The sequence below is a fragment of the Heterocephalus glaber genome, unplaced genomic scaffold (assembly GCF_053883595.1).
Source record: "Heterocephalus glaber isolate CG9 unplaced genomic scaffold, H.glaber_assembly_v1.0 deba00000347, whole genome shotgun sequence".
NCBI classification, from domain to species: Eukaryota; Metazoa; Chordata; class Mammalia; order Rodentia; family Bathyergidae; genus Heterocephalus; species Heterocephalus glaber.
The window spans coordinates 11,553,434-11,577,689 of record NW_028258143.1 but is presented as its reverse complement, the minus strand read 5'-3'; the positions used below and the strand labels follow the sequence as shown (position 1 = coordinate 11,577,689).

The following is a 24,256-nucleotide window of genomic DNA, read 5'->3' as shown; positions in this document are numbered from 1 at the left end:
CCTCCTGTCTCAGCCTCCTGAGTGCTAGAGTTAGAGGCATGCGCCACCATGCCCGGCTTACCCTTTAAATTTTGAGCAGCTAAGATTTTTTAGGTTGGAAGGGCTGGCTGTTCAAGTGAGTGAACTCTGCTTCAGAGTTTGTGCTCTTCTCTTTGATCATTTTTGTTTTGGACACTGCCGATACCAAGTGCTTTCACTTTGAATATTGCTGATACCACCAAAGGTAAGTTTTCTCCTAAGATTTTAGGTCTACCCAACCTTGATTGGGCAGCTGAGAATTTTAATTTTAATTTAAACTAAGATACTAAAGTTGGTCAATAGTAATCTCACTGGATAGTAAGTATTCACTGGTGGCTACACACATGACTGTCCCATCCTGCCGAGTGAAACAATCATCCGTGTACTACTGGTAGCTCATGCTGGCAGGAAATTACCATGTTCAAATTAGATCCTCCTGGCAGCAAGAAATATGTGTTGAGGAAACTCATTGAGTTGAGAATTTCACTCAGCTTTCTACTCTGCTGGCAAAGCAACTGCTGCTGCCACAAGACTGAGTCATGGACAGACACTAACAGCAAAGATGTGGTTTGGGATTCCGACCACATGGTGAAGAAGTGAAAATACCATCCTCCCAAGAAGTAACGCCATACTTACAGCTACTTATATGACATTCCCATTTAGATCCCTCACAGGATTGATTCTCAAGCCTTAAAGTATATTTTTTGCCTAACCCTGTTTTTCTCCCCTTGTCTTTCTAAATAAGTGGAGCTACTATATATCCAGTTTTTTTTGTTGTTGTTTTTTTTTTGCTACCGGGGATCGAACTCGGGTCCTTGCGCTTGCACAACAGGCGGTGAAACCACTGAGCCAAATCCCTGGCCCTGTATATCCAGTTTTAAAACCATAAATGTGGGAGTCATCTTTGCCTTTTTAACTTTTAGGTTTCTTTGATCATTCCCTGTTGTTCATGACATTCCTAGTTTCAAAGCCCTTTCCATACACGTTTATTTAGCACGTAACCCAGAGCCTAAAACAAAACTGTGAAATAGTGAATATATGAAAGAATGAGTGAAAAGGATTCACCATGTGTATTGTAAGAATGTTCCCATATAGCCATTTTCCAGGTTGATTATTGAATCATTTACTTCGAATTTTATCATCCCTTCTCACCCCGCGATCTCAGAAAATGCATTCAAAATTCTCTCACTTTCAAACAGTAATCTTCCTTCACTCTACATCTGAGCATCTGGGAGTCTGCTAAAAAGGATGTTCTTTTTGGTTTGGCCTGTGGATGAATTCTACTCCATGGCCAGATTTCTCAAACTCCTAACACTGGTATTCCTGCATCTCATCTCACACAAAATACATTCAAATTCACAGCATTAGAGTCAAGTATTGTAGGCAGGTCAGGATACATACTATACTGCACCTGACATGTAGCTATTCATTCCTCAGGAGACATGCTGAGTGTGTACTGTGGTAGGTACTTACTGTATTCCTGGTTCTCTTGTAGGTATTTTGTCTTTTTGTAGCATGGTAAACAATCCTTGCCCTCATGAAACATTCTGGCTAGGAGAGAAAGAAAAAGTAAGCATAATTAAAACACATTAGAAAGTGTTAAGTAATAATAGGAAAAAAAAAAGAACCAGAGATAAGGGAGCTTTGGGAATATCCAGAGGGTACAATTTTAGGGTGAATGATTAGGGATAGCTTTACTGAGAAAGTGGTAATTTGAGCAAAGATTAAACACATTCACAATGGGGCTGCAGTTTGTATGTCTTGCTGTTGAGCAGCTCTGATTTGGACATTTTACATTCCTGCTGGTTGAACCACTGGTGGTACATGCATGACTCCCATCAGGTGGCTGGGAACAGTCTCATCAGGCATACCACTAGTGGTTAAAGCTGCCCAATGGACAGTCATGCATGTACCACTAGTGGTTCAAGCCGGGGGAATGCATTAAGGGAATTGAAAGTTTACCATGTAGATACAGTGGTATTTTGGTTCACAAACTTAATTCATTCCATGATCCTGGAAAGATGGCCATGGTCATCTTCGTCACCTGATGCAGAGTTTGCAAAAAACAACAAAATTTTGCCAAATACTTCTGTTTACAAACCAAATTGTTTGCAAACAAGTGTTCATAAACCGAGGTACCACTGTATTTGAAAGAAGAACATTTCAAGCAGAGGAAGCTAGTACAAAAGCCGTAAAGCTGGAGTTTCTTTCATATCTGAGGAATAGGAAGAATTACAAGAAAGTACTGTATAAGGAATTGCATTCAGAGAGGTAATTGGGAGCCTGATGTGTATGCCCCACAAGGCTATTATGAAGACTTTGGACTTTGGCCTTTACTTTGACAAAATGAAAGAAATTCCCTTAAATTTTTGCTCGAATTACCTATCCTATATAGCTAGGACAATGGGCACTCACCACTGCATTTGGCTTAACTAAGGCCTTTGGCCTGAGAACTGAAAAGATGGAATTACCATAGATAACCAAAATAAGGAAGGCAATAGGTAGATTAAATTGGGTAAGAATACCCAGGAAGAAAGCAGTTTAAACAGTAGGTAAATAATGACCTCATTTTTGTAAAATAGACCCTATCTAAAAACATTTTTAAAAATTTTGTAAATTGACAAAGATTAGTCACTTTTGAGAAAGCACTTAGCTCTGCTAACCTTAGAAATTGTTTTAAGTTGGCCTCTGCCCACCAGTAAGTGGGCAAGATTATGAGATTCTAGACATAGGTATAAACTTGAAGCAATCTTTTTTTTTCTTTTTTCTTTTTCTTTTTTTTTTTCTGGTACCAGGGATTGAACTCAGGACCTTGCGCTTTCGAGGCAGGCAGCAGAACCGCTAAGCTAAATCCCCAGCCCTTGTAGCAGTCTTTTGATAGGTACAACTTTTTTTTTGGTACCAGGGATCGAACTCGGGTCCTTGCGCTTGGGCAGCAGGCAGCCAAAACCACTGAGCTAAATCCCCGGCCCAATAGGTACAACTTTTAAAATCTTTTTCTCGGTATAACGTGTATATTAAGTGAATAGAGGCTGGGGATTTAGCTCAGTGGTTCTGCCACCTGCCTGCTGAAAAAAAAAAAAAAAGTGAATAGCTTGGTGAAGTTTTACATATAGATACACTTGTGTATCTGTCACCCAGATCAAGATATAGAACATTTCCAGTCCTCCAGGTGGCTCTTTTGTTCTTGCTTTTTTTGCAGTCAGTACTATGCCTCTCCTCATGATTTTGTAATACTGTAGATTAGTTTTAGATAAGCTTAACCTTTACAGTTAGCATATCTATAATAAAAGGCAGATCCTAAACTACAAACAGAATTGAACTTGCTTCTGTAGCTTGAAGGAACTTTGGAGATTAAATGCTGTGGTATTGAGATTGAACACAACAGAAAGGTGGTATATAAAGAAAGAGTATTGCGCTTTTATTTTCTAAAGTCATATGTACAAAAGGCAGAATTGGTATTGTACATTTCTACCCATGACTTATTGTGATGCTATTGGAATTATAATTTGGATCTCTTTAGAAAAATGGTATCATCTGTATTGCAGTATTTTGTTTTTCTTTTTTTTTTATTTTAGTATTTTGTTTTTCATTGCTCTTTATTATGTGAACAGTGTATTTAGTTACACTTCTAATTTTATGTAAATAATTGTTTTTTTCCCCTGTGGTGCTGGGGGTCTAAGCCAGGGTGTTGCATATGTTAGGCATCCTTTCTACCACTGAGCTACATTCCCAGCCCTGGAAAGATCAGCTTTCAAATTTGGTAGAAAATAGTATTTGTGCATTGTACTTTATCTGAAGTTCCAGTTTTCTAGGGAAAATAATTTACAATCAGAAAATCCTGGCTTTATGCTTTAATAATCCTTAAAATGCTTTACAGGTGATGATGAACAATCTACACAGATGGCTGCAAGTTGGGAAGATGAAAAAGTGACTGAAGCATCTTCAAACAGTTTTGTTGCTATTAAAATTGATACCAAAAGGTTTGCGTATGTTTTACTATTTCATTGCTTTTTTAGTTCTATAATTTATAGTCTTCAGTTGTGATTTGTGATGATATTCTTAGACCACAAGAATGTTGATGTTATGTTTATAGGTGTCTAAGACATACCGAGAACTTTTTTTTTTTTTTTTTTTTTTTTGGTACTGCGGATCGAACTCGGGTCCTTGCGCTTGTGCAGCAGGCAGTGAAACCACTGAGCTAAATCCCTGGCCTTGAGAACTATGTTTTGCTGAAAATTTTTCAAATTTTTATAGACTACCAAGCAGTCATGTGACATGTCCCAGGAATGCAAAAAAAAACCTGTGGTCTCCAGTTTCTAAGAACTTGGAGATAACTAAAAACATTGAATTATGTTGAACACTTCTGAACATGGGTGATCTCTGTTCCCTCTTTTTTTAATTAAAATTTTAAATTAAATTTTATTTTATCCTATTCCCCCCCTCAAACTCTCTCCCCTTCCTATGTACAAAAGCTTTGTCCATTTTTTCCTTCTATTTGCACTTTTTTCTTGTCCCTTCCTTCCTCCCTCCCTTCTCTGTTCCCCTTCACATTTGATCTGTTCCCTCCTTTGGATTCTTTTTTTTTCTCCTTTGAGAGGGTAGTGTTTTTGTTTTGTTTTGTTTTTGAGACAGGGTCTCACGTTCAGGCTGGTTTTGAAGTCACTATATACCTCAGGCTGCCTTTGAACTTGTAGCAGTTCTCCTACCTCAGCCTCCGGAGTGCTGGGATTACAGGTGTATACCACTACACCAAGCTCCACATGCATACTTATTCATTCCATGTAATTTTGAAACAAATCAGATCATCACATCACTTCATAAATATTTCAGTGTGTTTCTGAAAGATAAGGATTAAGTTTTTTGTTGAGCCTGGTGACACATGGCTGTAATCCCCACACTTCTAAAGCTGAGGCAGATATGTTGCCATAAGTTTGAGGTTATCCTGGGCTACATAGTGATTTCAAGGCCAGCCTCAATTACATTGCAAGACCCTATCTCAAAAAGCAAAACAAAAGATTAAAGTTTTTAACATAATTATAGTGCTTCAAAAACTAATAATAGCTCTTTAATATCATTAATTAGCCAGTGTTCAAATTTTCAATTGTCTTAGAGTCATGGTTTTACTAATTAATTAGGTTTTTGGTTCAGGATACATCGAGTACTGTACTGCCCATTGTGATCTCTGAAGTCTCTTAGTCTATGAGTTTCTCCTTCATCTCTTTTTCTGTGTAACTTACTTTTTGAAGAAACCAAATCATTTGTTCTGTGTATTTGCTCTTTAGTTCCTGTGGTCTGGATTTGTTGATTGTAGCTCTGTTAGTACCATTTAGTTGTTGTGTCCTCTATTTCCTATAAATTGATGGATGGATTCAGGTTTGATTCCCCCACCACCACCACCAAGATCACCTTATATTTTCCATCAGAAGGCTATATTACTTTATTGTGTCTGTTTATGATGTTAGCAGGCATTGATGATCAATGCCTAGAAACATTAATTCGTTAGCACTTGCAAAATATTTGTCTTTTTGATATTGATAGTATCAGAAAGTCACTGTCAAGAGCAAAATAATTAAGAAATTTACCTGTGAGCTTGTAAACAATTTTATTTAAAACTTTTTCATATTCGGCGGGGGATGTAGCTCAGTGGTTTCGCCGCCTGCTGCGCAAGCGCAAGGACCCGAGTTTGATCCCCAGTACCAAAAAAAAAAAAACCAACAAAAAAACACTTTTTCATATTAAGGTGGGTGTGGTGGTACATGTCTATAATCTCAGCACTTTGGGAGGCTGAAGCCAGAGGATTATAAATCTGAGCCCAGCCTGGGCAATTTAGTGACTGAGACCCTGTCTCAAAAAATTAAAAAAGGGTTCGGGGATTTAGCTCAGTCATTGCATCGCCTGCCTCGCAAGTGCAAGGTCCCAAGTTTGCTCCTTGATACCCCCCAAAAATTAAATAAATAAAAGGACTGAGGATTTAGCTCACTGTAAAGGCCCTGGTTACATAAATACATCTTGCAGTGCTAAATAAGTAAACAAATATTGTGTTAGAAATATAAAGCAAACCATAGTATAGCATGAAACAGGGCTTGCTGTGTACGTAGCCCAGGTTAGTGTGTGTAGTCCAGGTTAATCTCAAATTTGTGTAGTCTAGGGCAGCTGCAAACCTGCTGTGCAGTTTAAACTGGCCTTGAACTCTCAGTTATTTTACCTCATCTTCCCAAGTGCTAGGATTACAGTCATGTACTACCAGTTTGGCTCTGTTACTGTTTGGCAGGGCTGGAGCTTGAACCTAGGGCTTTGCACATTCTAGGCAATTGCTGTACCAGTGGTCTGTAACCCTGGCTATGTAGTCATATCATTTTGTACATATTGTCACCTTGGAGAGTCGTTAATGCAGAAAGAATAAATGTAGAGGTTTATTTGGAATGTGAAAGACATGAGAATTTCAAAATTCTTAAGATTATATATAGACTGATTTATGTAGCTTTTTTGGGGGGGGGGTGGTGGTACTGGAGATTGAACCCAGAGCCTTTGCACTGAGCTAAATCCCTATCCCATTTAAAAAACTTTTTATTTTGAGTTTCCCAGGTTGAGTTCCAATTTATGATGCTCCTGCCTCAGCCTCCCAGAATACTAGGATTACAGGTGTGTGCCACCACACCTGATTTACCTAGTATTTTAAAAAATAAATTTCTTGGCCTGGGGATTTAGCTCAGTGGTCTTGCTGCCTGCCTCGCAAGCGCCAAGGACCAGAGTTCAATCCCCGGTACCAAAAAAAAAAATTTCTTTTAGCAGATGCATAATGTATATGTATAGTGATGTTGATTTTTTTTTATTATGAACTGCACACTAATAATATCTAGTGTTATGAAGTTATGAAAAGCAAGTTTTTGTTTGTTTTTAAGAGAGGGTCTTACCTAGTTCTCAGTGGCCTTGAACTCACTATGTAGCCCAGGCCTGCCTCAAATTCACATCAATCCTCGTGGCTCAGCCTCCTCTAAGTTCTGGGATCACAAGTGTGTGGTGCTATGTCCAGCTTGGAAAGCAATTTTTATATATCATATAATGACTACTGTTATGGGAATGTGTGCATTGCCTTGAAAATAAATTGGTAGTAAATGCATCTGAAATGTATAGTGGTTCTGAGATGATAGCATTCTTGGTAAACATTTTTCTTTCTTTCCTTATATCCCATTTACCCCTCAAGCCCTTTCCCCTTTCTGTGTACAAAAGCTTTGTTTCCATTTTTTCCTTCTATTTTCACTTTTTTTTTTTTTTTGGTACTGGGGATCAAACTCGGGTCCTTGCACTTGCGCAGCAGGCGGCGAAATCACTGAGCCAAATCCCCGGCCCCTTCACTTTTTTTCTTATCCTCTCCTTCCATTCTCCTTCCAACATTTTTCTTTATACTTTCTTGTATTTTCAGATGTTTTCATGATCATGTTTCATATTCAGAAAAAAATTAAATTCTACATCTTAAAAGTATTAATTTGATTCTTGGAATGATTCATCTGTGTTGATCACTGTCTCTTATTGCTATTATAAAGTCTTTCTCCCATCCCTGACCACCCAGCTATCTTCTCTGGAGGAGCCAAATCAAGAAAATATATTTTTTCTCTCTTTTATAGAAATGATAACATTTTGACATACTTTTCTCTACTGTTTTTTATGATTGTATGAATATTGATAGATAATTAGATTGTTTGGAATCCTTTATTATAGAATATTATATTATCACATGTACAAGTTAAGTCATTGTGTCCTTTTTTTTTTTTCTTTTCTGTAAAGCCCTGCGAAAGTCACTTTCTGTTTTTTTGTTTTTTATTTTTTTTCCGGTACCAGGGATCAAACTCAGGATCTTGTGCATTCCAGGCAAGCATGGTGCCACTGAGCTAAATCCCCCATTGTGTCTTATAGTTTAAGATTTTGCATTTAGGTATACATGCTGCTGAGGAAGCAACATTTAGATACTAACTTCATTTTAGCTGCCAAATCCACCTACTACTTTGTGGGTTATAACAATAAATGGTTCTTTAATCTGAAAATTATTTTTAAAAAAAACCTAGGGGCCAGGGATTTATAGCTCAGTGGTTCCCCTGTGTGCCTCACAAGCACAAGGTCCCGAGTTTGATCCCTGGTACCCTGCCGCCCCCAAAAAAACCAACCCAAAAGTCTTGTGAAGAATTACACTTTTCCCCTTGTACCTTATTGAGACAGGAACTGGTAATTTCAGAAAAATGCTTGTGATTGGTACAATAAATTTTATGAAAACAACTCAGTATTTGGAAAATAGGGTATTCATCTAATATTTTTTTTTATTTTGTTTTACAGTGAAGCCTGCCTACAGTTTTCACAAATCTGTATCCTTTTCAGTGAAGAATTTGTTTAAATATAGATATACTGTATTTTTACTTTTCTTTGGGCTCATAAAATTTTTTTTTTTTTTCTTGGTACCAGGGATCAAACTCAGGTCCTTGTGCTTGTGGGGCATGTGGTGGAACCACTGAGCTAAATCCCCAGCCCCCCAATTTTTTTTTCAGAGGAAAAATTTATTGAGAGAAAGGTAGTTTCTAAGAGAGACAAAAAGGGGACCAGAAAATGGGTTACTCACTGATCCTACTTCTAAGAGATGTTTTATGGGACAAAGCCCCGAGGTGAGGCAGGTTCAAGGTGGGACAAAACTATAGTCAACTAGTAAGATTGCAAGTAGTCACTTAGGTAATATTGATCCAATGAGAAATCACTAGGTGGATAAAACTGATCAAAAAGATTGCGACTGTATAGTTGCTTAGGTAATATTGATTAGATGGGGATCCAGTGAGGAAGGATGTCACATATCAAGCTTATAAGGATTTTTGGTCAAGGATCTTTCCTAGAAGGGGTGGGGTAAGATCTTGGTCCCCCACCCAGGTGGTTGATACCTATTTAGAGTATCAATCACTGCTATTCATCCTTAGCATTCAAGTGTGGTAGTTTCTCTTTTAGAATGCTGGCCTTCATGAATGTGTCTTGATTGACCTCCATGTTGGATTGATGGTCCTCCATATTGGCTCCTCACAGGCTGGCCCTGTCTGCCTACAAGATATCTAATTAACTTACCTATCTATAATATTCCCTCCTCTGAAGAAGTACCCCTAACTGCCTTGAGGGGCCAGGGGCCAAAGACTGTTCTGTCTACTTCAGGCTGAAGAGGATCGTAGTTGTGATTAGCAGTCAGTTATTCTACACAGGGTTTATCTAAAGGCCCTTGATAGGCGCCAGGCATTGTCGTCTTGGGTAGGTGTGTAGTTTTGAGTCTGGAGGAGGCAAAGCTTAAGAAACAGTTAAGAATACACGAGCCAAATAATAAGGTCAGCAGGATTGTTATGACTATAGCCAATAAGCATTTCCACCAGGGGGACCTAGTAATAGCCTCCCACAAAGAGGATAAGGAGAAGATCCAGGGGACTTCAGAATCCTACGTAGAAGTCATATTGTAGTTTAGCAGCTATGAACTGTTTACAGAGTTGATCTGGTGGATCCTGGTGAAAGAAGTCTAGTACATTTGTCATTGATTCCATTTGTATGACTGCTTGGAGTTTGGCAGCCTTTAGGCAGGACAAAATTTGTAAGAAATTAGAGCGTGTATAATCTAAGCACGAGCATAAGAATGGAAAGGCAGTTTAGGGAGTCACATTTAGAAACTGAAATAGTGATTGTAACCTGCTGGCTCTTAAGTCTGATATTTTGTCATAAGTCTCTAGTTTTAGCTCTAAGAAGATAGTGACAATTTGAAGAATAATTTTAGCTAAGAAATTTTTTTGTTTTTGTTTTTGTTTTGTTTTTTTGTTTTTGGTACTGGGGATTGAACTCGGACCTTGCGCTTTCGAGGCAGGTCGCGGAACCACTGAGCCAAATCCCTGGCCCTTAGCTAAGAAATTTTAAAATTCTAGTTGAGCTCTTACACATTTTACCATAGTTTTTTCCTAATGATCCACAACGGTGGTCAGCTCCTGATATAGCTGGAAACTGCCAGAAGGGGTCAATGATTGGAGCCCCTTTTTATATCTAGCTTTATTGCTATGGCATTGTTTTTATACATCTTTTGGTTATTCTTTTCTGCTGGGTGTTTAAGAACAAGTTAAAGTGAGACCCGTTCCATCAGTATGAACCTCTTGCTGTCTATCAAGATCGATTAAGTCTCCTCAGGCATTACTTTGGAACCATGCATAGAACCTCTCAGCTCCTCTGTCAGTATCAGCTATCAGGATAGGTCACGGCCTTGCTTGACCATGTTGCTTTCAGTGAAAGCATGGGAGACTTCCTCTTAGTGACCCTCCTTTGGCACACAGTACGTTTGTTGATTTGGTGTCCAGCACTCTCCCTTGGTGACTTAACAAAGATGTAGGATTTTGTAGAAAAGATTTCCTCATTTCCTGGATCTTTATTGACCTTGGAGGGCCAGGGCCAAAATATTGGCTGTCCTCTTACCCCAGTTACCTTTTTAGTTTTGGTCTTCAAACTTTAGTTGTTGAGCATCCAGAAGATAAGATCAGTGACATTAGTATTGTAGTGGGAGCAGTGAGCTTCACTATTATAATTTTACCTGAATATCAAGCTCTTTGAAATAAAGTATACTGCAAGACTGTTATTTTTATCAACTATCATTGTTTTAAAAGTTGAATCCCTGCAGAATGTTTTTTTTTATGTTTTTTTTTTGGTACCGGGGATTGAACTCGGGTCCTTGCACTAGCTCCTGTAGAATGTTAACAGACAACAGTTATACATTATATAGAGAAACTTAACATCAAATGGCTCATAAAATTTAGAAATTATTTTTCTTAGGAAATCTCTTATATTCTTCTTTGTGGAAACTTCACATCACAAAGTGTTCTTTGAGAAAATATATTGTAGCTTAATGGGAAAATAGGGGATTTTTTTTGTTTTGTTTTTTAAATGAGAATATCTGAAAAGCCATGCGAAGCAATTTTGTTGAAGGGTTAGAAGTAAACATTTAGTTTTTCTGTTTTGGGTTTTTTTTTTTTGTACCAGGGATTGAACTCAGGACCTTTTACTGGTGAGGCAGGCGCAATGCCACTGAGTTAAATCCCTGGCCCTGAAGGGTTAGAAGTAGTTGACAAGAAGCAGATGGTAGAAATAAAGTTATGATAGAGGAGAATGTATTATATGTTCTTCACTCAAATAGGTTATACAAATACTTGTAAATGTTATATTTGTTTACATATCATATGCACTGACTAATTGCAGGCATGTTTCAGGCATACTGTTATAGTAATTGAAATTATTTATAAATATGTTGGTGGATTATATTATGAAATTCACAAAAGTTATTTTGCCTTGTTATCAATAGGGATTTCTAAAAAAATTATATTTTTGTTTCACATAAATTGTTACTTAATTGAACTGTACAGATCCTGTAGTGTGTGTTCCATCCAGTTTCTTTATTGGAGACAGTGGTATCCCTTTGGAAGTAATAGCAGGAAGTATTTCTGCAGATGAACTTGTTATGAGAATTCACAAAGTCCAACAGGTAAGAAATGCGTAAAGAAAGAAGAATGAAGTTGAGTATGGTGTTGCACATTTGTAATCCCAGCACTCTGGGAGGCTGAGTCAGGAGGATTACAAGTTTGAGCCTAGCCTGGGCAACTTATAAACTTATCTTAGAATATTATCTAGACATGTCTAAAAAAATTAAAAAGGGGCTGGGATATAGCTCAGTGCAAAAACCCTGAATTCAATCCCTAGTACCAGGAAAGGGGGCCAGGGAATGATCTGTCAAGAATTTGACATTGGAATATTTTTGGAGGTTGTCTGTATACTCAGGAACCTGATATACTATTAAACTTAAAAAGTATTGTAGTAAATACCATCTTCCTGGATTGCTTATTTTTAGTTTTTATTTTGAGATGGGGTCTTAGGTTGCCCAGTGTGACCTTCACCTACTAGGCTCAAGCAGTCTTCTTGCCTCAGCTTCTTGAGTAGCTGAGACTACAGATGTTACAGATGTATGCTGTAACATCTGGCTGGATTGGTTTTTTTTTTTTTTTGCTTGGTACTGGGGATTGAACTCGGATCCATTCGCTTGCGCAGCAGGCAACAAAACCACTGAGCTAAATCCCTGGCCCCTGGATTGGTTTTGAAAATAGCATTATGAAGATACAGGTGATACCTAATACTTGAGGGACTTCTTTTCTCTTTACCTCCCGTCCCAGCCACAAAATGCCTATCACCATTTTGTTGCAGGAGAGAATTACTTGCACATTAAAATTCCAGCTATAAGTTGCTTGTCGTATTTTAGGGACTTTACACTCAGTTTCTCACTTCTGTGCACTTTTGGCAAATGGCAATATAAGCTTGTAACTTTTCTCAGTTATAATTTGAAGGGACATCAGTGTACTTTAACATGTTTTTATCCTTTTGCAAGCTTGCTGTTGAATTCTATAATGTGATTATGTCATGTTTAGGATTATATGTTTGGTGGTTTTTTTTTGGTACTGGGGATCGAACTCGGGCTTGCAAGGCAGGCGGCAAAACCACTGAGCTAAATCCCCAGCCCAGGATTATATGTTTTTTAAATTTTTGAGTCAGGGTCTCACTGTATATTCCAGGGCGGCCTGGAGCTCACTATGTAGCCCAGGTTGCACTCGAACTTGGGGCAATCCTGCCTAAGCCTCCCAAGCACTGAGATTATAGGCGTGCATCACCATGCTCGGCTACGATTATGTTTTAGAGTCATCCACTTGAGAGTTTAGTACTTCTCCTTTTGTTGGGTTTTGGGGTTTTTGTTTGTTGTTTTTGATACAGAATCTACATACTACATACAGAGTATGTAGTCCAGGCTGGCCACACACTTGCTATGTAGCCCAGGCTGGGCTTGAGCTTGTGATCTTTCTGTCTCAGGCCTCTAGTGCTCCTACTACAGGTGTGCATGCCCAGTTTGTACTTCTACTCTTGTATAAATTTATGTAATTCATATTTTGGTCTTACCTGCTATGGTAAACTTAAATTCTTTATATTTACTAAATTCCAATTTGTTTTCTCCGTAGATGCACTCATCAAGAGGTGAAACATCAGTGGCAAATGGCAGCCAGTCTGAAAGTTCAGTGTCTACTCCATCTGCCTCATTTGAACCTAATGACACTTCTGAAAACTCTCAATCCAGGGATGTAGAGTTTTGCCAGACACCTCTCACTTCTGATACAAAATCAGGTACTACAACAGGTAATTTTTAGTGTACCTTTTAGGATAGTGGAAATATTTTTCCACTTCATTGTAAAGGGCATGGATTAATATTTTGTTAGTTTGGGAGGTTGGGAGTTGAGACAGTATCTCTCTATGTAATTTAGGCTGTCCTTGAACTCACTATGGAGCCCAGGCTGATTTTGATCTTATAGTGATCCTCCTCAGACTCCCCACTGTGCCCAGGTCAGGGCATGGATTGATTTTTTTGTTGTTGTTTGGTACCGGGGATCAAACTTGGGACCTTGCACTTGCAGGGCAGGCAGTGGAACCACTGAGCTAAATCCCCGGCCCTGGGTTAATATTTTTAAAAGCAAAGAGCTGGAAATATAGTGGAGCACTTGCTGAACATGTCCGAGGACCTGGATTCAATGACTGCAACACAGAAACGAAACTAGATATATTATTTTTTTCCTTCACATTGATTTAACTTAAAATTTAGGTTAAAAATTTAGAGATTGGGCTGGATATTTAGCTCAGTGGTTCCGTCACTTGCCTTGCAAGCGCAAGGACCCAAGTTCGATCCCTGGTACCAAAAAAAAAAAAAAAAATTTAGAGATCCTAATTAGTGGTCCTAATTATGTGTATGTCATTTAGTAATACGAGAGTCATTGAATGTGCCCTTCACTCCCAGGTAGTGTATAGTTCACAACAATTGGTTTATAATTACTGCTACTGTGCTATATAGTCCAACCAATATCATTATGACATTTAGAGTTTTGTAAATCTTCCTGGCCTAGAGGATTTTGAAAGAGGCAAATGAATTAATGTATTTGAAATTGTTTTTATAACCTATAAAATGCTACGCAGTCAGAGAATGGCATTGTTTTTGGTGATGGGACAGGTGTTGAGATAGGATCTCACTGTGTATTCCCGGCTAAGCTTGAACTTACTGTGTAGCCCAGGATGGCCTCAAACTCTCAACAATCCCCCTGCTTCAGCCTCCTGAGTGCTGGAATTACAGGTGTGTAACACTGTGCCTTGCTGCATTTTTAAATTGGAATATATGACTTGAACCCAATTTGGAAAATTTGGCTTGTTTTCTTTCTAACACCAGGGATCAAACTCAAGACCTTGCACTTGCCAGGCACCGTGCCACTGAGCTACACACCCCAGCCTTGTTTTCTTTTCAAATATTATGTCCCTTTTTCTCTTGCCTAGGTGAAGCTTATTACATGTTTAGGTATCATGATACTCTCCCATAGATTCATTTTTTCAATTTTTTTTTTCTTTTCTTTGGATTGGATAATTCTGTTCACTGTTACCTCTATTCTGCTGTTAATCCTATCCAGTGAATTTTTAAATTTTAGGTAAAATTAGACATGTTTTATAATTATAGGATTTCTAATTCTTCCTTTCGTCCTAATTATAACTTATTTTGTAATAGCTTGACTCATAGGAAGTTGCAAAAATTGTAGATTTCCTGAGTTCCCCCCCCCGCCCCGCCCCCAGGAATCGAACTCAGGACCTTGTGCTTTCTAGGCAGGCATGGTGCCACTGAACTAAATCCCCAGCCCCCTGAGTATCCTTTATTCACATTTTATTCTTTTACTTTTTTTGCGGGTTGGGGTACTGGGGATGGAACTCGGGACCTTGCACTTTCGAGGCAGGCTTCAGCACCACTGAGCTAAATCCCTGGCCTCTTTTACTGTTACCTATTAAACCAGGTGTGGCTCATACCTGCAGTCCCAAAATTTGGGAAGCTTAGGCAAGAGGATCAAAAGTTTCAGCCCAGGGCAGTTTAGTGAGAATAAAAGGCCCGTGGATGTAGCTTAGTGTAGGGGCACTGAGTTCAATCCCCAATACCATAAAAAAAAACAACAGAGTTGGGTATGGTGGCCCACACCTTATAATCCCAGTAGTGGAGGGTGAGGCAGGAAGATCACTACCACAAGTTCAAGGCCAATGTGAACTACATAGTGAGTTCAAGGCCAGCCTAAGCTACATAGCAAGACCCTGTTTTTTTTTTTTTTAAGATCCTATCTTGAAAAAAAAAAAACAACAACATACAAGGTGTGGTGGTGCATGCCTGTAATCCCAGCACTTGGGAGGCTGAGGCAGGAGAATTGCTGTAAATTCAAGGCCTACCTGTGCTACATAGTGAGTTCAAGGCCAGCCTGCCCTACACACCAAGACCCTGTCTCAACAAAACAAACAGCAAAAAAAACCTTTCAATTAATTTTAAGCAGTTTCCTTTACCTCATTAAGTTATGTAATGGGTATTTTAAAGTCCTTGTTTGGTAACTCTAGTATCTGTTTACTTTCAGTGTTTGTTTGTTTGCTTTTTTTTAATTGCCTTTTTCTTTGAGAATGAATCACATTTTTCTCTTTCATCAAAAAATTTAGGAGCTGGGGATTTAGCTCAGTGGCGCCATGCCTGCCTGGCAAGCACAAGGTCCTGAGTTTGATCCCTGGTACCAAAAAAAGAAATTTAGAATTGTATCTTGTATGTGCTGTTGTAGACACTCTGGGCTCTTATACTCCTGCAGTGAGTGTTGATGTCTTTGTTTTAGTAGGCTGTTAACTTGCTTTACTCCCTTGAAAGTTCTGTTTTACCTGAGGTGAGTAGCAGCACTGATTTTATTCCTTTTTAGCTTTTTTATTTGGTACAGGGATCGAACTTGGATCCTTGTGCTTGCAAGGCAGGCGGCAAAACCACTGAGCTAAATCCCCGGCCCAGAAATATTTAAAATTTTAAATAAAAACATAGAAAAAAATAGTATGACACATCCCAGGAACCTGTTGCCCTACTTCAACTATTATTGACATATGACCAGTATAGTTGTCGTTTGTGCCCCCCTTTTCTTTCCTCCTTGCCTCTTACTATTTAGAACAAATCTCAGGTGTTACATCGTATTACTCAAAAATATTTTGATATGTAGCTCTAAAATGAAGGAAGAAATCTTTTAGGTCATTTATATTTGCCTTTTTAAAAACCTTTTACTATGGGACCGGGGATTTAGCTCAGTGGTGCTACCGCCTGCCTCGCAAGCTCTAGGTCCTGAGTTTGATCTCTGGTACCAAAAACAAAACCTTTTACTATGAACATTTGGAAGCACTTTTACTTTTTTTCTTTTTGGTCCTGGGGATTGAACTCAGGTCCTTGTGGTTGCGCAGCAGGCAGTGAAACCACTGAGCTAAACCCCCGGCCCTGCAAGCACTTTTAAAAGCAGAGAGAATAGAGTAATAAACCCAGTGTATCCATTATCTAGCTCCAATAATTGTCAAAATTTGCTCAATTTTTATTGCACCTATACCATCCTGTACCACCATCCCTATCAAATTATTTTGAAATAAATCTCTGGTATTTTATTGTGAACATTCTTTTTTTTTTTTTGGTACCAGGGATCGAACTCAGGTCCTTGCGCTTGCACAGCAGGTGGCAAAACCACTGAGCTAAATCCCTGGCAATCTCTGGTATTTTATTATTTCATCTTTTAAAATGTCAGTATCTAAAAGATACGAACTTCCAAAAATTACCACAATTCCATACCAAAGCTGGAAAATTGAACCAGTCGTCTAGGGCATTATTTCTATTACACTTTTTTCCAGTTTGTTTGAATTCAGAGTCCAATATATTGTATTGGCTGAATAGTTGTTTAATGTGTAAATTCCTACTTTAATTAATACCTTTTCCTATAGTTTTATAGAGTCTGGATTTTGCTGCATCCGTAATATTATGTAAATGTTCTTTTACTTCCTCTAAATTGGTAGTAAAATCTACAGGTGTGATCAGACATAAGTTCCCTTTTTACTGCTTTTTGGCAAGACTAGTTTAGGTGAAAATGTGTATTTTCATGAGGATATTGCATATTCTCTGATAATCTAGTTGTCTTTGAAGCCTAAAGTAGACATTCCCTTAGTAAATTTTCATTATATTGGGATTTTATCTATTATCTTCGATTACTGAGTTTTTTTTAATCTAGAACTTTTCATTCAGTAATTGGTAGTTAAATATTATTAAGAAGCTATTTTTTTAAAAAGCCAGAAGAAGAAAAGTTTTGGTAAATTTGTTGTTGGTTTCAAGATAGATTGTGTTTTTGGTATTTACTGAAAAATTAATTTCCTATTTAACATACTGTAGCTGCCAGTGGTTACCACTTCTTAGCCATGATTGCATGGAGTGATAATGCCCATAAATGTTCAACAGAAGTTCTGTGGAAGCTAAAAATCCTTAATTTGGGTATTTTCTAATTCCCAAGATGGCTAATTTTAAATTAAGCAAGTGATGACACTGAATGCAGAGGCAGGAAAAGATATGTACCATTGGCTCTGCCTGGTAGTACTAATTGTTTCTATTACTGCTGTAATGATTAAAGCATCTGCCATGTGCCAGTCTCAGTAAAGTACTGAGCATTTTACTTATATTAAAATATATTTCTCAGAACAAATCTATAAAGTTATTGTCCCTATTTTGCAAATTAGGCACAGAGATTTAAATAACTAATGGAATAACTGAACAGCTCTTGAGCCCAGTCTTTGTGATTTTTTTTTTGGTACCGGGGATCAAACTCGGGTCCTTGCACTTGCACAGCAGGCGGCAAAATCACTGAGCTAAATGCCCAGATAAAAAGTGACTTTTTTTTTTTTGGTACTGGGGATCGAACTCTGGTCCTTGCGCTTTCAAGGCAGGCAGCGGAACCACTGAGCTAAATCCCAGGCCCCTTTGTGGCTCCATAGTCCTTAGTTTTCCAAAGATCATAACTGTAAAGAAGAGTTAGATTGGTGCCAAGTGGTAAGGAGGGAAATAACAGGAACTGCAAGGCCATAACTGTCCTTTATAGTAGGCTAGAACAAAATTCTATCCTTTGGAAATCCTTGAAAGAATGATAGTATAGAAACACAGAGACTTTTTTGGTAATCACTGTAGTCAGCAAAAGCAGATCTTTTGGACCAACATTAAGTCTACAGAGTTATATCCAGAACCAGACATGGCCTCTAAAGTAACACTGTCTTGGTTCTTATTTTTTCCCCATTCCCCTGCCCTCCCTGCAACCCCTCCATAAAGTAACATTATCAATAGTATAGAATCATGTGTAGCTGTTTTTTGAATTTTATTTTTGAAGCAAAACATTTATTTATGTGTGGCTATTTTAATTAAAATTAAGTACAGTTAAAAATTTAGTCCCTCAGCTGCAGTAGCCTCATTTCAAATGCTCAGTAACTACTCAGTAGCTAGTGGCTAATGTATTGGAAGCATAGCATAGATATTATTCAGCATTGCTATTGAGTAAAGCTTACTCATGGACATACATACCTCCTTCAAGGTTGATGCCTCTTCGTGTTTTAAACCTCCCTTTACTTTGACAGACCCCACTGAATTACCCACTGCCTTTCCACTATACACTGTTTTATCCACATGTAAAATTCAGGATTAATAATTGCTTATTTTTTATTTCTTGCTTTATTCTTAGGGGAAATACATAATGTTTAAGAAATGATATTATTAACCCAGAGAATTTGTATCTTTAAAAAAATTGTATTATATGCAGTATCCCCCCCCCTCTCTTTCATAATTAAGGAGGAGAAAGCTCAAGCCATACAACTCCCTCTCAGGAGCCCAGTGAATGTTCAAATCAGAGACCTGTAGAGGACCTCACCATCAGAGTGGAAAGGTTTGTTCTTATTTTTGGGTTTTTTTTGTACCAGGGATCGAACTCGGGACTTTGTGCTTGCAAGGCAGGCAGCGGAACCACTGAGCTAAATCCCCAGCTTGTTCTTATTTTTGCAAGTAGCATTTTTAAAAACTAAAGACAGTGGTTTTCTTTTATGGTAAAATTACACAAATGAACTTTCAGAATTCTGAGTTGAAATTTTTGTTTGCTTGACCAATTTAATTTGTATTTATAAAAATTACATTCTAGAGGTAAAACTTTTCTGTGTCTCTAAAGTCATCAGTCAGCTGTAGTTTCCGATCTGTAGTCTTCCATGCTGTGCCTCTTATGTTATATGAGCTGATGTTTAATTGATAAGCACAAAAATTTTTTTTTTTGCTACCGGGGATCGAACTGGGACCTTGCGCTTGCAAGGCAGGCGGTGGAACCACTGAGCTAAATCCCTGGCCCAGCACGAATATTTTTAAACCTGGCTTAAAAACATTTAGTGTTATATAGAAGTCTTAAAAATGTCTTAGAAAAAAAAAATGTCTTAGAGGAGTCTGGAGATATAGCTCAGAGTAGGGCTATATAGGTAGAGTGCGTCCTTGCATGCATAAGGCCCTGGGTTCTACCCCCATTACTGCAAAAAAGGAAAAAAATAAATCCTTAAAGGAACTTGACATTTTCTTATTCATAGAGATGCTTTGGGGAAACAGGATTTAAAGTCATTGATATGATGAGATTTTGGAGTCAGTAAATATCTTCATTTTAGCAACACCTAGATTGTGATTATTATTACTGTTGTGGCAGGGCTGGGACCTTGAGGTAAAGAACATCTCTTACATTTAGAAACAGTGTAAGGGGTAGAAGAACATTAGGGACCCCAAGTTCTCAGCAGCTCATCCTCTGTTGTTTCTGTCTTGCTAATACCAGGCCCATCAGTATACAACCTGACTTGTACTACCTTGGGGTGAACTGGAAATAAAAAATCTGGAAAAGGGTTTGAAAACAAGGCAGAGGGGAAAAACAGAATTAGTAGGCCTTTATTGTGAGGCGGGTCAGGTGCTGTGTAGTTGTAGTGGAAATGGGGAGTGTTTGGTAAGAGAATGTCTACTGCTCTCAGCTTGTATGGCTGTAGAAATACACCATTTTAAAATTAGGAAATGGTTTTTATATATAGACATTCTGGTGTTAATGTGTTATATTTGATATAATGAAACAAAGACACATAAGGACATACACCAAAATATTTATACTACCATCTGTGAAAGGATAATTATGGCTTATTTTTCATTGCTCTGTTTTTTTTTTTCTTCTGTAACTCTTCTGAAGTTGCCAAATTTTCTTCTTTGAGGATTATTACCTTTATAATTAGTATATTAGGACAGGGTAGGTCTACTGTTATTTGAGAGTCCTTATACCAAAGAAAAAAAAAATTTTTTTTTTTTTTGTACTGGGGATTGAACTCAGGACCTTGGGCTTGCAAGGCAGGTGGAGGCAAGAAAAAAAATTTTAAAGCTGGGGATTTAGCTCAGTGGTTTCGCTGCCTGCTGTGCAAGCACAAGGACCCAAGTTCGATCTCCGGTACCAAAAAACAAAACAAAACAACTAAAAAAAAAAAAAATTTAAAAATACATTTTACTGTATTTTATCCTATTCCCTCCCTCAAGCCCCCTCCTTTCCCTATGTACAGAAGCTTTGTTTCCATTTTTTCCTTCTATTTTCACTTTCTTTCTTGTCCCTTCCTTCCTTTCTCCCTCCCTCCTCCCTTGTTCACCTTCCCATTTGAACACGTTTTTCCCATTTCCCAACATCCATTATACATCAGTCCTTATTCCACGTTCAGTTTCTCACACCAGAGAAACAGTGCAGTATTTAAACACGCGTGTCTGATTTATTTCACTTAAAGAGTATGGTCTCAAGATCCATCCATTTAACTATAAATGTCTGAAGCTCATCCTTCTTTATGGCAGAGTAGTACTTCATTATATAAAAAAACCACATCTACTTATCAGTTGATGGGCATTTTGGGTGTTTCCAGGATTTAGCTATTACAAATTGTGCTGCTATAAACATAGACACATGTACATCACTGTGGTATGATGCTTTTAATTCTTTCAGGAAGATACCATGAAGAGGTATAGCTGGGTCAAATGCCCGTTTTTGCATTGGGTTGTTAAATTTGGGGGGGTCTGATTTTTTTGAGTTTTTTATGTATTCTAGGTAATAGTCCTTTATCTGAATAGCTGGTAAAAATTTTTTCACATGCTGTGGGTTGTAGCTTCACTCTGTTGGTGGTTTCTCTTGCTGTGCAAAAAGCTTTTTCATAAGATGAGGTCCCATTTGTTGACTGTAGTATTTCCTGTGTGTTCTGGGTTTTGTTCATGAAGTCTTTGCCTACTCCTAAGTCCTCAAGCTTGTACTTATTCTCTCTTAATGCAGATTTAATGTTTCTGTTTTAATATTTAGATCTGTGATCCATTTTGATTTTAGGTTAGTACATGGTGAAAGATATGGCTCTAGTTTCAATCTTCACCATGTGGAAAGCCAGTTTTTCCAGCACCATTTATTAAACAGGCTATCTTTCTTCCAGTGAAGGTGTTTGGCTCCTTTGTCAAAGATAAGGTGGCTGAGTATGTCTGTTGTTGCTTCTGCATCCTCTAGTCTGTTCTATTGATCCTCAGGTCCGTTCTTCTGCCAGAACCAGGTTGTTTTTATCACTGTAGCTTTGTAGTATAATTTAAAGTCAGAGATTGTAATACCCGCTGCTTTGCCTTTGTTGCCCAGAATTGCCTTTGCTATTCTAGGCCTCTTGTGGTTCCAAATGAATTTTAGGATTGTTTTTTCTAATTCTGTGAGATACGCAGTTGGGATTTTGATTGGGATTGCATTGAATCTGCATAATAATTTTGGAAGTATGGCCATTTTCACTATATTGGTTCTTCCTATCCAAGAATAAGGGATATCTTTCCATTTTTTGATATCCTCTTCAATTTCCTTTTTCAGAGTACCATGGTTTTCAATGTAGAGGTCTTTTACTTCTTTCATTAGATTGATTCCTCAGTATTTTTTGGGGGGGGGGATGTTATTGTGAAAGTTATTGTTTGTCTAATTTCTCTCTCTGTGAGTCTGTTATTTGTGTACAGGAAGGCTATTGAATTTTGAGTGTTGACTTTGTATCCAGCTGTGCCACCTAATTTAAACCAAAGAAAATTTTAAGGTGCTCTTGAAGGTAGAGACATCAGTAATTTTTAGTGTATGTGCTGCCAAAGCGAGCACAACATAAGTAATTTTAAAAAAGCAAATTTTGTTAAAATCATTGTTATGGCGTGTGTTTAGAAGTCACCCCAAAGCCTCATGTGATCATAAGTGGGGCTTTTTCAGATGTGGCTGGGTCTAGAGTATGTGACGCTGGAATTGATTCATGGTGCAGTGCTAGGATCAAGGTCACCAGCATTAAGGATGTGAGTGCTACCTGCCCTAAGTAGCCTGTATAAGACATAAGGGATAGAAAGAGCTGTAGTTATCCCTCGTTTGCTTTGCTACTTTCTGCCCACCATGAACTGTTTCTCTTCTGCAATGTCCCTGTGCTATGCCACCCTGCCTTGGAGCCAGCCAACTATGGGCTGAAACATGTGCAAACTGTGAGCTAAATAGACCTTTTCTTCTTTAACTTTGGGTGTCGAGTATTTTGTCTCAGCAATGAGGAAAGTAACTAAGACAATCATCATTTGAAATCTATGTGAGCTTTAGCCTTTAGAAAAAGATACTATTATTGAAATTGGATGAAATGTTGACAAACTTGCTAATGAAACAGTTTTTATTGGGAAATTACTTTTTCTTGGTGAAACAACCTTTGAAAAATCCAGATCCATATGGTCAGGTAATTAAAATCTTATATAAGCACTTTAGATTGTTGCTGCTGAGATTAACTTATTGGACTCAACCAACCTCTACAGCCTAGGTCCTAGTACTAAGTAATTCACGAGCTGAGAGTCTACTTTTTTTTTTTCGTCTGAGTTCACACCCAATTAGAAATCTTGTTCCTTTTGTGGAATCTAATTTATTGATGATGGCGGTAACAGATAACACCAACCCATGTATTATGCCTGTCCCAAATAGCCTCTTAGCTCATCACTTACACCCTAAGGATTTCCTTCATCTTTACCATCCCTGCCAGGCTCTGTGATGTTCTTATTCCTGTGTCTAGCTCATTCCTTGCTATCCTCTGCAGGGTTATTGGACTCTGACACAACTAGAGTGCTGCTGGTTTCCCTGCTTCACAGAACTGAATTACTTTTTCTCAGCCCAGAAAACTTGGAACCATCAGTCTAAGTAATCTAGTGATATAATCTGATGTTGAAAAATTATGTAATACTAGCTGGTGGCATAGGACTGTAATCCCACCTACTACTTAGAAGACCAAGGTAGAAGAATTGCATGTTTAATGCCAGCTTGGGCAGCTTGGTGAGACCCTGTCCCCAAAAATGAAAACAAAACAGAGGGCTGGCCATGAAGCTCAACACCACCTTGGTTCAATCTGTAGTACCAGAAAGAAAAAAAAAGTAATACTAAGCTCTATAAAGCTAAATTTGTACATTTTCCTGTAATCTTGATGAACTTTTTTTTTTGTTTGTTACCGAGGATCGAACTCAGGTCCTTCCGCTTGCGAGGCAGGCAGTGGAACCAGAGCTAAATCCCCGGCCCGATGATTTTTTTAATAAAAAGATTTCCAAATGTTTATTTCTGGAACTATACACCAGATATTAAAAAAATATGGAGCACTTCGTGAATTTGCATGTTATCCTTGTTCATGGGCTATGCTAATCTTCTCTGTATTGTTCCAGTTTTAGTACTTGTGCTTCTGAAGCAAACACTTTTGATGATATTTTAAAACATACTTCAAACATGTTAAAAACTCAGCCTTGCCACGCATGGTGGCACTCATTTGTAATTTTTGCATTTGGGAGGCTGAGGCAGGAGAATCACAGTTTAAGGCTAGCCTGGGCTACATAGTGAATTCAAAGCCAGCCTGGACTACATAGTGAGACCTTATCTCAGAAAAAAGCCAAGAAAACAAAACAACAACAACAAAAAAAACCCAAAACCCCTAAGCCTCTAGCAGAATGGATTAGCAGGCATAAGATTCAAGCTTTCAAAATAAAACTGAGAGCTATTTGTGTTTTTGGAAAACTAATTATTCACACTAAATCTTGGTCTTTTTTTCCTCATCAAGTTTCAAGGAAAACTAATTTTGTTGGGGGAAGTGTTAAGACAAATTGATGTCAGTTAGCTTAGAACCTCAGCCCTTGCAATCTTAAGCTACCTTTTAAAGTCAAGTGAGTAAACTTTTTCAAAAATCAAATTGGTGATTTAATTATGAGCTTTACTTTTTTTTTTTC

The 24,256-nt window shown here is 38.0% G+C and overlaps 1 protein-coding gene and 1 non-coding gene across 3 annotated transcripts in view; one reads left to right on the top strand and one right to left on the bottom strand.

The window, feature by feature from the left end:
• Ubxn4 (UBX domain protein 4) overlaps nucleotides 1–24,256 on the top strand; it is a 57,126-nt gene that overhangs the window by 6,794 nt on the left and 26,076 nt on the right. Inside the window, exons 2-6 of one of the 2 annotated variants that reach the window (XM_021237019.2) lie at nucleotides 3,899–4,001; nucleotides 8,350–8,378; nucleotides 11,430–11,548; nucleotides 13,065–13,227; nucleotides 18,779–18,872. In XM_021237019.2, the coding sequence (XP_021092678.1) occupies nucleotides 3,899–4,001; nucleotides 8,350–8,378; nucleotides 11,430–11,548; nucleotides 13,065–13,227; nucleotides 18,779–18,872 (508 nt within the window). Of the gene's footprint in view, nucleotides 1–3,898; nucleotides 4,002–8,349; nucleotides 8,379–11,429; nucleotides 11,549–13,064; nucleotides 13,240–18,778; nucleotides 18,873–24,256 lie in introns of both variants that reach the window. The other variant, XM_004836115.3, reaches the window with a different exon arrangement.
• On the bottom strand, nucleotides 23,625–23,731 carry LOC147829852 (U6 spliceosomal RNA). The gene has a single exon (XR_015447508.1). It is a non-coding gene; the product is annotated as a U6 spliceosomal RNA (small nuclear RNA).